The sequence below is a fragment of the Canis aureus genome, chromosome 13 (assembly GCF_053574225.1).
Source record: "Canis aureus isolate CA01 chromosome 13, VMU_Caureus_v.1.0, whole genome shotgun sequence".
NCBI classification, from domain to species: domain Eukaryota; kingdom Metazoa; phylum Chordata; class Mammalia; order Carnivora; family Canidae; genus Canis; species Canis aureus.
Window position 1 is genome coordinate 48,824,867 of NC_135623.1, and position 14,295 is coordinate 48,839,161.

At 45.8% G+C, this 14,295-nt stretch overlaps 1 protein-coding gene across 5 annotated transcripts in view; it reads left to right on the plus strand.

Moving 5' to 3' along the window:
* STAB2 (stabilin 2) overlaps positions 1–14,295 on the plus strand; it is a 139,565-nt gene that overhangs the window by 21,145 nt on the left and 104,125 nt on the right. For all 5 annotated transcript variants that reach the window (XR_013350892.1, XM_077846120.1, XM_077846118.1 and 2 more), the window contains exons 6-9: positions 3,800–3,895; positions 8,783–8,908; positions 9,727–9,923; positions 11,721–11,854. Coding sequence is in view for 4 of the 5 variants with exons in the window: in XM_077846120.1 (XP_077702246.1) it covers positions 3,800–3,895; positions 8,783–8,908; positions 9,727–9,923; positions 11,721–11,854 (553 nt within the window). In the remaining variant the exon portion in view is untranslated. The remainder of the gene's footprint in view (positions 1–3,799; positions 3,896–8,782; positions 8,909–9,726; positions 9,924–11,720; positions 11,855–14,295) is intronic.

Sequence of the window (14,295 nt, forward strand, 5' to 3'; positions counted from 1 at the left end):
GCTCCATGTCTCACTACTGGTCAGGGCGGAAAGCAAAGCTCACTTTCTCTAACATCACCCTCAAATCAATCCCACGATTTTGTCTTGTTAATAATGGTAGCTAGAATCTGCTGAGCACCAGGCGCTGTGCAAAGTTTGCTGCGCATGCTCTTTTTGGATCCTGACAACAACTCTGCCAGCTGGGTCCTCGTGTTATGGATAAAGAGGCAGAGAGGTCACTCAAGGTCAAGCAGCTGTTTCAGAGACAAAGAAGAACTTGACTCCACCTATCTGGCTTCAGAGCCTGGGTGGCCAAACGCTGCACTCTTCCGCCCCTGCTGAGCATCCACCATGTGCAAGGCCCTGACAAATGATAGGACTCTAATGAGGAGACAGATTCGTCCCCCAGGAGCTGGAAGGGCAGGTGACAGTTACAAGCCAGTGTGCACAGCACACATAGGATGCTATGAGGAGAGGACAAGAGAAGCCCACTTGCCAAGGGGCAGGGCCCCAGGGGCTTCGGGCACTGTCCCTCAGACTCACGTGGCCGTAGCTTGGACCATGTTAAAGTCACACACCGCAAGTGTTGTCGTGTCTCTGGAGGTTTGCTGACACCAGTTCAACAAATTCCAAGGGATCCTTGAAAGACATCTCAGAATCCCCCTGCAACTCACTTCTTCTCCCCAAGGACATTTTCTTGGTGATAGCTTGGGACCCTCCACTATGCATCAGGGACTCCCAAAGGCTGCCCCTGCTGGGTCACTGAATCCAGACAATGGCTGTGCCAGATGACAGGACACAGGGAGAGGCTCATACCACGCAGTCCAGAGGGAAGCCCAGTGGCAAAACAGCTCCTACAGTTAGCATCTAAGGTGGGAGCCAGGCTGGGTTACATTCAATTCCCTCTACTGTCTCTTGCCCTCTTCCACCAGCCAAAGGACACATAGGGCCTCAAACCTCCAAGTCCGGCTCCCACTATACAGTTAGCCCTTGAATTTAGGTACTGTAGACTATACCCAGTGCCTCGTACAGTGACTGCCACTGCGTAGGAACTGAGGTGTTTTTTGAATTGAATTAAATTGATCCTTCTCCACAGAGATGAAGTATACCCCGTCTGCACCGCAGTTACCTCTGAGACCAATCTGACTTCTCTCCAGAGCTTCTGTTCCAATAGCCGCAGCCATAGGTGAACATCAAGGTGCTTTGTTAAAACAAAAACAAGGGCAAGTCAGTTTTGAAGTGAGGATGACAACTGCAAATCCAATTTAAATTTTCACATAATTTGAATAAATAGCCTGAGCTAGCTGTGTCCCACTTGCATATGTAGTGCAGGGTTGATGAGCCCCACCTCACGGGGTGCAGCGAGCAGCAAAGGAGATAAATCATGTAAAGCATGTGGCAAAATGCCTGATGGACAGTAAGTACTCAATAAAGGGAAGGGCAGCGCCAGTTCTAGGGTAAGGTGAGGGAGGGACATGCCTCAGGGGCCAAATTTAAGGAGGCATCAAAAACTCAGTAATCGGGCAGCCCTGGTGGCGCAGCGGTTTAGTGCCGCCTGCAGGCCGGGGTGTGATCCTGGAGACCCGGGATCGAGTCCCACATCGAGCTCCCTGCATGGGGCCTGCTTCTCCCTCTGCCTGTGTCTCTGCCTCTCTCTCTCTCTCTCGCTCTGTGTCTCTCATGAATAAATAAAAAATAACTAAATAACATCTTAAAAAAAAAACTCAGTAATCAAGATAAGTCATTTCATTTCTCAGCTAACAAAGGGCCACAAACAGGTGGCTTCCAAAACTGGAATTTAGGGTCTCGGTTCTGGAAGCTAGAAATCCAAAATCAACAGGTCGGCAGGGCCATGCTCCTTCCGAGTGCTCTGGGAGAGGCCCCTGCTATTCCCTCACGGCTTTGGGTGGGGCAGGTGGTCCCGGTCTTGAGATAGCACCATTGCAATGTCTACATGGCAGTCTTGTCCTCTCCTCTTCTTAGGCCCAGTCCTATTGGGCTAAGGCCCATCCTACTCCAGGAGAACCTCAACCCAACTATCGATCACTAGATAGATCAATAGATCTATCATGTCCTGGCATTCATCCCACTGCATTGCGATGGGCTACTTTCTTCTGCCATTAGATGTGGAGGGCTCAGACTTTGTCTTGTTTATCTTTAGGTCATTAATCCCAAGCACTGAACATGAGAGATGTTCAATACATACTTTGAAAGAAGGAAGATAAATTAATGAGTCATCCTGTGTGCTTAGAACCTGAGATGGAAAAAATGAAGTAATGGAAATGAAAAGTAAAAAAGGTTGGAGTCAGGTTGGATAGAGCTTTGTTTGCCAAAGAGAGGCATTTAGATTCCATTTGGTTAGCAATTGGAATCGCTGAGATATTTTGGGGAAAATCACCTGCCATTACTGATCAAATGAAATGGATGGAACGAACAGAGAGGTAAGAACTTGGACAGCAAGGCCAGAGTCTCTTCCTCAGTCTAGTACCACATGACAGTCTAGGCAAGACACCATAAGTTCACCAAGAGGACGGCAGTTCTGATGGGTATCAAGAGCAGGGGATTGAGGTGGGACACATGGCAAAGAATTCAAAGGATTTGAGGTCTTACCAGATGTTTGGAATACTTTATTTATTCTTGCTTCTCCAGCATTTGGTTAGGTTTTTTATTTTTTTATTTTTTTAAATTTTTATTTATTTATGATAGTCACAGAGAGAGAGAGAGAGAGAGAGAGAGAGAGAGGCAGAGACACAGGCAGAGGGAGGAGCAGGCTCCATGCACCGGGAGACCGACGTGGGATTCGATCCCGGGTCTCCAGGATCGCACCCTGGGCCAAAGGCAGGCGCCAAACCGCTGCGCCACCCAGGGATCCCCTGGTTAGGTTTTTAAGCAAGTGGATCTTCTTAGTTATGTTTCACTTGAGTTAATATTAAATTGCCTGACATGCACTGAACGTGGGTGGTAGGCAGAAGAATGGCCCTGCAGAGAAGTCCGGATCCTCAGCCCTGGAACTTGTAAATACTTCAGGTTACATGGCAGAGGAGAATTAAGGTAATTAGATTAAGATAATAAATTTGTGTTGTTTTAAGTCACAATTCAGTTGTGGTAATTTGTTATAGCAAGAAAAGGAAACCAATAAAATGTTTCACAGAGGGCCAGGCCTACGGTGCTGGTGACCCCATCAGATAGTAAATCTCACCATAAGTGAGCTACAGTCTGAGTGTAAGGAATTGACCATTTATTTCAAATGCCCTTCACTTGTCATTCCTGAAATGATCTGCCAGTTGGCTGAAAAGCTACCTATTTCAAGCTAGAAGTCTTGGCATGGTTATTCTCTGCCCTTCCAAATTTCTTTTTTAAACTTGAACTTCCACATCATTCAAGAAATAGGATTTATCCCAATTGATAGTAGATCCCCACTGCCAACAATAATTGAGCTAATGATAGCTTTTCTCCATTAAACATGACAGGTGTATAAAAACCATTAAGTTAATTCCCTTCTTCAGGCATCCAAAGATAAAGTAAGTAACTTAAAAGTAGAGAAAAGCACTCCAGTGCACTCCAGTGCACCAATACATTATCTCACAGGGATTTCTACAGCGAGCTATCACTATCCTCAGTCTATACGTAAAAAAAATTGAAACTAATAAAAGGAAAATGAAGCCAAGATCCAAAGCAGAGTCTCTAGGACGTCAAACCCATGGTTCTTCCTGTCGCCTCATGAAGATTCCCAATAAAAACTATCTCAAAGCATCACTCCTCCAGAATCATCAGAAGACTATATCAGGTAATGAAAAAAATCCCCATTTTCTGTCTACAGTGTGCAGCTGTGTGCATGGAGTGTGCAACAGTGGGATAGATGGTGATGGAAGCTGCGAGTGCTACTCTGCGTACACTGGCTCCCACTGCGACCAACGTAAGTACTGCTGGCTTCCTGAATGCCTCGCCAGATCATGTAGGTACAGAAGGATGCATTTCAACTCTGCATTCACATACTAGGGCCCTCCAGGGGTGAGGTACCCTCAAGTATTTTCCTGGGAGAAAACCAAAAAGTAAAAAGATTGGGGGAAAAAGGAAATGAAAGTAAGGGAGGGAAGGGAAGGGAAGGGAATGGGAGGGGAGGAGAGAGAGGGAAGAAATAGTATAGAAGAGGGGAAGTCATGGGAGATTTGAGAGCAATGTTCCAACAGAGCTGTGGTTTAGGAAGGTCAAGCTGGTGGCCGGGTGAAAGATGGAGCAGAGGAGGCTGGACCCTGGCTGATGCCAGGGCAACAAGTCGGCCGCCTAGTAAGGAGGATAAGGCATGTTCTCAATTGCATGTCTCAGGGACAGAACACGTGGAAGTTCCCTAAGGCTAAGTGATTTGCCAGAGGTGACAAAACTACCAGAAAGAAGAGCTGGGACTCAAATCATTTGAAATTCTTTGAACAATCTATCACACTTGGTCCAAGAATTAGAAAGGAACCACAAGGTGATTGAAACAAGGGAAGTTTAGTATAAAGAACTAGTAAGCTAGGGTAGGAGAGTGGCTATGGACATGCCAAGTGACCTCTAGGGCTGCTGGGGCATAACAGAGCAAGGAAAAACTTGGAGAGGGTGGTCGTCCCCAAGGCTAAGCTCACGTTCTGTTGGAGAAGGTACAGTGGCTGCGCACCCGGTAGAGGAGACAGGTGCTGCGTGCCCAAGCTGGCCTAGGACAAGAGCCCTCCAGGGCACTAATGAGCCATGGCCGGAGGGTGAGAACGCAGAGGGAGTTAAGTGTTGTGAGTGTTGGAGTTGGAGTGAGCAATGTCTGTGTGTAGAAAGGGCAGTGGGAAGGTGATCACTGGTTCCAGCTGGGGGTGCAAGGTCGCCAACAGACTGTGCACTTAGAGTGATGGCTGAGGCAGAGCATCACTGAGTGTCTTCACACGGCCCCTCACTGGCAGACTATGCAGCAGGGCCCAGCACAAAGGAAACCGCAGAGGAGTCCCTTTCTCCTGCGGGGGGGGGGGGGGGGGCTCAGCACCCCTATCGGCCAGGCTCCACATATCACTGCAAAGGAGAAACAGAATCCGGTCCATTATCAAAGAGTGGGTAATGAGGGTTGAATTTGGAGATCATCCAAAGAGAAAGTGGACATTCTTCCTGTGACACGGAGCTCACTTATAACTTCTCCTCCCTCTGGATGTTACTTTTCTGATCTATAAAATGAAGGGATTAGACCAAGATTCAGATTCAACAAATTCAAACTCATTTAATTGAGAGTCAGCAAGGGGCTCTGCACAGTAAGGAGAACGAATAAAACACAGCCTTCCTCCCATGGAGGAGACAGACACACAAGTGACCGACCCAAATCAACAGCAGATGAAACTCAGGTGGACAGGATGATGCCCTCTGTAGATGTCAGTCACCTCCCTCCCTGGTCATTCCTGTCATTGCCCAGTGGACTTATGAGCAAAGACCTTTGGAATAAGACAGGAGACCCCACACACACACACCCGGAAGCCAGCCTAATGGAGAACACTGACCGATTTGCCTCCAAATGACAAAAATAATTCTACTGAGTCAAAAGATAAATAGACTGGGGCAAAATATTTGTAACTCGTGTGGCAGAAAAGTTTTTATAATAAGATGAGGTTCATGAACCCAATTTTAAAATTTGCCAAAGAGCGGCTACTTCCCGGGAGAAGAAATAAAAACTAGCCCACGAGCATAGAAGAGGTGCTTAACCCCATGCAGAAAGGCCAGCTGATCACAGATTAATTTAAAACTATAATGAAGTGATATTGTAGAGCTTTGAAGGTTTGGTTGACGGTTTTGCACACGATGTTACACAGACTGCAAAGATAGAAAATATTCATCTGTGGGTAGGAGAAAAATCATGGTGCTGCCAGTGGGGAGGTGGGTTGCTATAGCCTATGAGGGAAATTTATCTATTCAATTGTAAAATATGCTTACAGTTTTCTGCCCTGGCCCCAAATTTTAGGAATTTACCTGGAAAAAGAGAGGCAAGCGCCAGTAGGTAAAAATATATGCCCAAAGAAATTCACATCGGTATTGTTTGTAAGAACAAAACCAGCTGGAAACAACCTGAATGTCCCTCAACAGGAAGTGTTAAGTGAGCTGTGGAGCACCCCATTCCAGTTGGGTAACGCTCGCTGTTGCAAGAAACAAGCACAAGAATCCCACGGCTTCGCACTAAGATTTCAAAACTGTACCGAGACATCCCAAGCTACCACATCAGACTCACGAGGGTTTCATAGGATATTTTAAACTTTTGTGGGGGAGACAGTAATGCATCTGTAGTAGAATCCTGGGCAAACTGCTAACTTGAGGTAGTTCACGATTTCAGCGTTGGGTAGCACTACATCCTTTCCAGCGATTTCATCTTTACAGAGCTGTGTTTTCAATGGTTGCTAAGATAAAAAGCAAGTATCATGCAGAAATCCTTTTGACTGGACTGAGGGTGGTAGTTTCCTGTCCGACTCCGAGGTTGGAGACGTTGCATCCCAAAAGTTCACATATTCTACTTATAAGCAAATGTGGTTCTTCGAGAATGAAATCAAAATATTTCTCTCTATGTTGACCATGTTGCTTTTTCAAATGGCTACTAAGGTCTCATGACACACTTACTGAATTCCTCAGTTCTGACAACTTACTAAGTGGACCTGGTAGATATTTCTTTTAGACTGAGGCACCATGAGAAAATTAAGACGCTAAGCACGATGACCTGAGAATTTGGGGAACCTCCAGCTTAACACAACAGGTGTGTAATTCGTATTCACTGGGGGTGTCCCCGGCTGACATCTGTTTCCACCACATGGTGGGCAGGGGTCCCGATTGTCCTATTCAGTGCCTCTGCCATTCTGCAGCACCTCACAATGCTCTGTTTAACGCAATGGAAGGAAGAAGAGAGGCAGGAGAAGTCCCTGCTTATGAGATCAAGAATGACATATCCAACTTCCCCTCAATAGTCCATCAGTGTAGTCACATGACCCCCCTGGCTGCAAAGAAGGGTTGGAAATGCAATCCTTTAGAGGGCAGCCACTTCCTGGCAATGATTCTGCTCTACAGAATGATTGAGGGGATATTGTCTACGAATGTTTGGTTCCACTAGCCACTTCTGGGGACAACAAATGAGACATTCGTTGGCCTTTGGAGGGCCGCGCACGGACTGCTCTTTGTTCCAACATCTTTTCAAGGATGTTCATATTGCAAACAGCCTCTGAAGATGGAGGGTCTCTGTAGGGAACCAAGCGTAGGCATGTTTCCAGCCTGTTCTAGCTCTTGGCGGGTTACATTTCTGCTCAAAATTCATCCTCTTTGCCTGCTCCGTGATAATGAAGGGGCATTTGTAAATACGTCTCATTTGCCAGCCAGCGAGGTATACATAAAATCTTATCGAGAGAGTGCTGGAGGGACACTGAAGAAAGAAGGGTTTTCTCCCCCTGTTTCTGCTTTAGCTCACTTGCCAGGGCCCCAAGGAACATGGGTTTTTGCCACTGCTCAGCCCTGCACAGCTTCTCCAGGGGTAAGTTCCTGCAAGGCCCTGCTTGCTGCAGTGTTTGCCCACTGTGTACTAATGCTTGACTCAGGCAGCAGCACAGGCCTGAATTCCACCACACAGAGAAGTGCTTGCTGTTCAGTGTGCCTTCTCCTCAGGGCCGTGCATACCAAGGGAGCTGCAGGGGTGGCCACTGGAGGGCCAACCACACTGCCTCTCCCCACACAGCTGGCCCTGAAGCCACCCTGGCCCCAGCCACACACAGGAGTATACTTCACTTCTGAGGGGATAGCTTCTTAGCATCTGGTTCTGGAAGCACCCAGTGGCAGGCAGCTTCCCCAGGCACCAAATGAACCCTGAACCTTGGCACCTTCTTGAGGGTGACCTTCCCTGGAGCCCTCAGAGGAAGATCTCCAGCAAGTCTCACCAGCAAGGCACTTCAGCACTTTCTCCACCATTTAGTGACCAAGGCGTGCCCTTTTCCAGTGACATCTGGATCTCGGTCCTGGAGAGAGGAGGGCTCTACCTTGGGAATTTACTTCAACCCTAAGGGAATGGTTGCTTTTTATATACCCACTATTCCTTCATTCTTTAGCATTCTTTTGAACTTTCATGGATTTTCTGCTGATAACTATGCTAAAACATTCCCTGTTCAAATAGATATATGGTTTCTGACTCCTGACTGGACCCTAACTAATACATTGCCTATTATTAAAAAACAAACAAACAAAAACCTTAGGTTCCCTAAGATTGGGGCTCCTCTGCTGTATACATACACTGCTCTGCATTGTCCCAGGGGACTTGGGGCTGGAAGAGCTTGTGCAACACTGCCACCACTCTGGCTAGTACTCTTGATATGAATAGTAAACTGTCTTTCACTTCTGAACCAAGGGTCTCATAACTTCTACCAGCATCCGTGGAACTTAGCTTTGCACATTGGATCATATGCCAGATTCCTTATAATTCTTGACAACTATCGTGCTTCCCTATATGATGAAGTACTACGTAGTTATTAGAGATTAAAATAGATCTTTAAGTACCTCCCTAGTATACTGTTAAATTAAAAATCAAGTTGCTAAATATCTTCATAGGTTTCCATTTTGTTTTAAAAAATCATCTAAATAAATTTATAAGTGAAGGTAGAACAAGATTCAGAAAAAGGGTTTGTTTTTACTTCACACATTCTGTGTTTTTTGAATTGTCCACAGTGAGTCTTTCTTAATTACTTTTTTTCATCACAAAGAACACTGCGTTGGTTGAGATTTTTAGAATCAGTTATTCTACTAACGTGGGTATCTCAACCATCTACTTTTGCAGCCATCCCTGAATGTGCAGACCTGCTCTGCCCAGAAAATTCCAGATGCTCACCTTCCAGCCAAGATGAAACGAAACTGGAATGCAAATGCCTTCCCAATTACCAAGGCGATGGCCACTACTGCAAGCGTGAGTCGATTTTAGATCCTGCTCGTTCATTAATTGAGTCTTTTAAGTTACTCAACAGAAAAAAAAGCAAAACCTCACAACCTCCGTAAGATTAACCCAATGGCACTTTTATCTCTCTCTGTGTTAAGTTGAGTGAAATACATCTAACAAGTGCTGAGCACCTGCTCATCCACGATAGCCTTTCACTAAATGGCAGTCTCTCCTTATATCATCAAAGCACATAAATAGATTTTCACACATAGTTTTATATAATTGTACCAATGTTAGCATAAAATGGAGTCTGTCCGTCTTTCTTTCCTTCTTTTTTCCCTTTCCTGTCCATGCTCATTTGCTTTGTGAGAGATTGTGTTGTGTATTGTTTATGAGCATGAATGCTGGTGGCAGACTGCCAGCATTCAGATCCCAGATCTACTTATTACTAGATACATGACCTTGGACAAATTCTTTAACTTGCCTGTGCCTCTGTTTTCCTATCTATCAAATGTGAATAATAATGGCTCCTACTCTAGAGAGTTGTTGTAAGGAGTAACTGAGTTAGTGTATGGCAAATGCTTGGACTGGGCCAGTACATACAAATACTACAAGCATTAGTGCTTTCTTTCAGGCTATTTTATATTTAAATCCACACAGAACATGGCATAGCAATATATCAACACAGTATTTGTAGTTACAATCTCTGACAGCCTTATACAAATCTGTTCCACAGGAGGGGGGCACCAGGTGGGTAAGATGAACTGTTTCTTACTCTCTCCCTCTCTTAAAATTATCAAATTATCTGTGAATTTTGATGAGCTCTTATCCTGTCATTGTCTTTCAAGCCATCAATCCATGTTTACAAGCAGTCTGCCACCCTCACGCACGTTGCACGTACCTGGGACCGAATAGGCACAGTTGCACATGCCAAGAAGGCTACCATGGGGATGGCCAGGTGTGCTTACCAGTAGACCACTGCCAGACTAACTACGGAAACTGCTCTACAGAGTCTACAGTGTGCATATATGACGGGCCTGGACAGGTGAGCACGTGATGCAAAGAACTAGGGTGTCTAGAAGTAGGACAGGCCACCAAAGGTACGACTGTGCCATAGGTAGCATTTGTCTGCCAGGTTCTCCTACTTGGCCCTTTCAATACTCAATTTGGGCTTCCTCTCCAGGTAGACCTGCCTCTGCTCAGGGGTAACCTCACTCTGTCCCCTCCCCAATCCATCCTCTGAATTCATACTTTCCCAGATCCCCAGGAAAAACTTAACTGTCCTACCTCCTCTTGTGCTCTGGTCCTCAATGGTGATGGGCAACATATTTAGATTATATTAACAAATTAGGGACAGCCCGGGTGGCTCAGTGGTTTAGTACCACCTTCGGCCCAGGGTGTGATCCTGGAGCCCCGGGATCAAGTCCCATGTCAGGCTCCCGGCATGGATCCTGCTTCCCCCTCTGCCTGTGTCTTTGCCTCTGTGTGTGTGTGTGTGTCTCTCATGAATAAATAAATAAAATCTTTAAAAAAAAATAGATTAGCAAATTCACTGTTAAACAAGTCTTAGGTGAATATGCCATTGACTTTCACCTGCAATCCTCCATTCTCTCTCATCTTTTCAAAGTCATAGAGGACTCTTGGAACCAAAAATATTCTGTCCCAAAGAGATGAGCACTGACAAAATGTTGGGCAGCCCCAACAGAGAGTAGGGAGCAGTGAGGATATTCTGGGGTGAGACCTTGTCCCTCTAATTCATATCATAACCTTGATGAGTAAAAAGCAGCCAGGTCCAGAGACTTTTCTCAGGAATCTAGTTGAAAAAGCCTTTTCACTGATACCTCACCCATCCATCAACTATTTAACAGAAGCCCACTGTGTCCATAACTGCACATCAAGCTCAGTGGAGGAAATCTATCTGTACAGAAGGATATTGCTGCCCAGGTGGAAGGAAAGGCTTCAGCAGAGTCATTTGTTCCCGACAATCCGATCACTCCATGGCAATGCTCATGGAGTTCTCTGCAGAGAATCTGCCCAATCTTATCTTCTGGGGGAAAAAAATGTATATCACATGCCATTTCTGTTATCAATATCTGAGGTGGGTTTGGAAAGAAATGCAAGGAGCTGAGCCTCCATCCTCAAAATGAGGACCCTTATGGGAAAAGCCACATTACACTCTGAGCCAAGATCCCAGGACATTGGGAGTGAGATTAAAAATAAACTTTGTCTCCAAAAATTGATCCAAGGCAAATTTTTAAGTCTTAGAAACCCATCATTCGCACAGACGCAAGGCACTCATTATTCCCAATATTCCAGAGCAGAGTTCCTCAACGTTGGAATTACTAGCATTTGGGACTGGATAACCCTTTGTGGTGGGGGCTGTCCCATGCATTGCAGGATGTATAGCAGCACCCCCAGCCTCTGGTGACAAACCCTCCACCCTCTGTTGTGACAATCAGAAATTTCTCTAGACATTGCCAATGTACCTTAGGTTGAGACTCCTAACTGAAAACCACTCTTCTAAAGCAATAATATTTCCCATATGAACCTCAGTCTCCACTCACCGGTAGACAATCTAAAACCAGGTATTATGGAACCAGAAAGGCCCAGCATTAGGAAACAAGAAAGCCAAAAAAGGTAAACTTAACAACCAAGGTATAATTTCCCAATGAGCAAAATATATAGACCTGACTCCCAATTCTGAAAACTTAGACAAATTTTTCATTTAAGCCCACACTTTGGACCTGCCAGTTTTTATGGCAAAATACAAACGAATTAGAGAAGGATGTCAGCCTCCATGACTAATAAGAGCCCTTTGTTTTTCTCTCCTGGTCTCCTGAAGTCTCACTGTGAGTGTAAGGAACATTACCACAATTACATGCCTGGAGTGGGGTGCAGCATGGCCGATGTCTGTGAGTCTAAGAACCCCTGTCACAGGAATGCTAACTGCAGTACCATCGCACCGGGCCAACCCAAGTAAGTCTGTTCAGCTCCACACCGTCTTAACATGTGGTGGCCAGTCAATGCTATAAGTTCCCTGAAAGGTAGGAAATGTGTCTGTCTTGATTCCACCTCCTCCCCCACCTAGCACCATGCAAGAAGTATGGTAGATACCAAGTAAATCTTTCTTTAATCACTGAATCATTCAACAATTGTTTCCTTTATAATGACCCTTAAAATGTGCTGACACACGGACCTGGCCTGATAACTTGGTGGTAAGTGGTCAGAGCGTGGGTGAAGGAAACCACTGTCGCCAGGAAAACACTTGTCTGCTGTGATGACAGGCATTTGACCTTGAACATGTATGCCTGCTTCCTCATTCATGAAATATTGCTTGCTGGTGGTGCCAAACAAGACTGGGGAAGGTGAACTAACAGCAGTGCTGTTTCCTGGACTCCAGGTTTTAAGAGAAGGGACTTACCGAGAGTAAAAATATTTGTGTGAAAACTCCTGAGGCAAAAGCAGCTTGTGAGGTGGTAAGAAGGTGGCGTTTGGAAGTGAAAGACCTAGGTTTGAGTCTCAGTGCTGGCAGCTACCAGGTGAATGACCTTGGGAAAGTGACACTGTCTCTCCGGTCTCAGTTTCCTCCATGTATGACATGAGCACGGTGGTGTTTACTATGTTGTGAACATTACATGAGAGAATGTTCTAGAAACGACTATGCAGCTATATTATGTTTAGTGGGTGGACTGGAGCTAGAACTCCAGTATTTGACTTCCAGACAGAGGTGCTACCTCTGTGTCACTTTCTGTTCTCATTGTCATTGGCATCTGTGAAGGACTCTTTGCTGCTGTGACCTCAAAGCCATAGCAGACATCGACCTATGGAACTACTAACGGTTTCTGTGTCTGCAGAGCCCCTTTCTATATTCTTCGAAGCTTATACTTTTTATACTCAAGTCTTGAATGGGTGGATCTGCCCAGACAGGTTTCACGATTGTTGTGTTTTATCCAGGCAAATAAGTAGATCTGTACTCACTGTGGGTAGAGTCAAGAGAGCTCAGGTGTCAGACACCTGGGTCAAGTCCCAGCTCTGCCATTTGCCTTAACCTCTCTGGGTTGTGTTTCCACTCTCATGAGAGGAGAACTGTACTTTTCACTAGGCCTGTGATGAGGATTCCAGAGAATATGTTCACCAGCCTCTGAGCAGAACCTGGCGTGTAGACAGCACTCCACACATGTGAGCGCACACGCCAACATACCACAGTCATACATGCAGGCACGTAGGCACCCACACATATGCGTGGACAGCTCACAGACTTTTTACCATCCTCTCAGAAAGTCTGAGTACAGTGCTTTAAACACTTGCCCTCCTTTGTATTTGAAAGGATAAAATCAGAAATGAAACTGGAAGGAACATCAGAATAATTTAAGCGACATTAAAGCTTGTGTTTAGAACGTCGGTGGGGCCACCAGTGGATTTTTAGGAGGAGATGTATCACTCACGAACCTCCTTGGCCCTCTTCCCCCCAAAAGATGGACAGTCTGGGAAGGCTGCAAAGAAGACAGAGCTAAAGACTGGCTACATTACACGGAGTAAATATGGGTCTAATATCACTAACTTAGTTCAGGTAATTTAGTTACCTTGGATAAAGATTCATTCTGCTTATGCCTCTTCAATATGGCAAAGCTTCTAAGCAGAATATTCAAAATCATACAGCGTTAGTCATAGATGTCTACCCAATAAAGAACAAGGTTAAATGTGGGCCCTCTTGCTCATCACTGGGGAGACCTTGGACAGGCCAAGTAACTTTTCCTTCGCCTGACAAATCTGCTAGAGACCTAGAATATCTCCCTGGGAAGAGTGAAGCCGATACATACATGCATCCTTTTAGACTATAAGCTCCATGTTGATGATTACTAAGAAAAATAAATAGCTTCCGGCCCGGCCCGGGCACTGAATTTTAAAGGGCCCTCTTCTAGCCCTACACTAGGTCCACCAGGGCAAAGGGTCAAAGGAGTAAGGGACATGATCTCCTAGGGCCCGAGCCCCCCTTATAGACCACACTCAGGTACCTCTGCGTGCATGCTTCCAAACCAGCTCCTAGGACCCGCACAAGCTCTTCCTGGTACCATCCTGCCCAGGGTATGGCTAAGAGCTGGTTGTTGGCGGGGGTGTATGGGTGAACAATCCCATTCCACCACTCTCACAGACACCCCTTTGGCTAGAGTTCCACCCAACTACTGTTCTTGAAACACACCATTAGGTTCCCAGCTTCATACACTTGTGCGTGCTAGTCCCCTTGCAGAGACATTGCCCTCCTCACCTCCCCTAAGCCAGGCTAGGTGATCCTTCACTGTTCATCACTTCTTGGCCTTTGGGGTAAGATCAAGTGATCATTCACTGTTCAGTTCAAGTGTCTCTATCTCTAGGATGTCTTCCCTGGCCCTCGATCACCCTGAACTGTGAAGAGTACA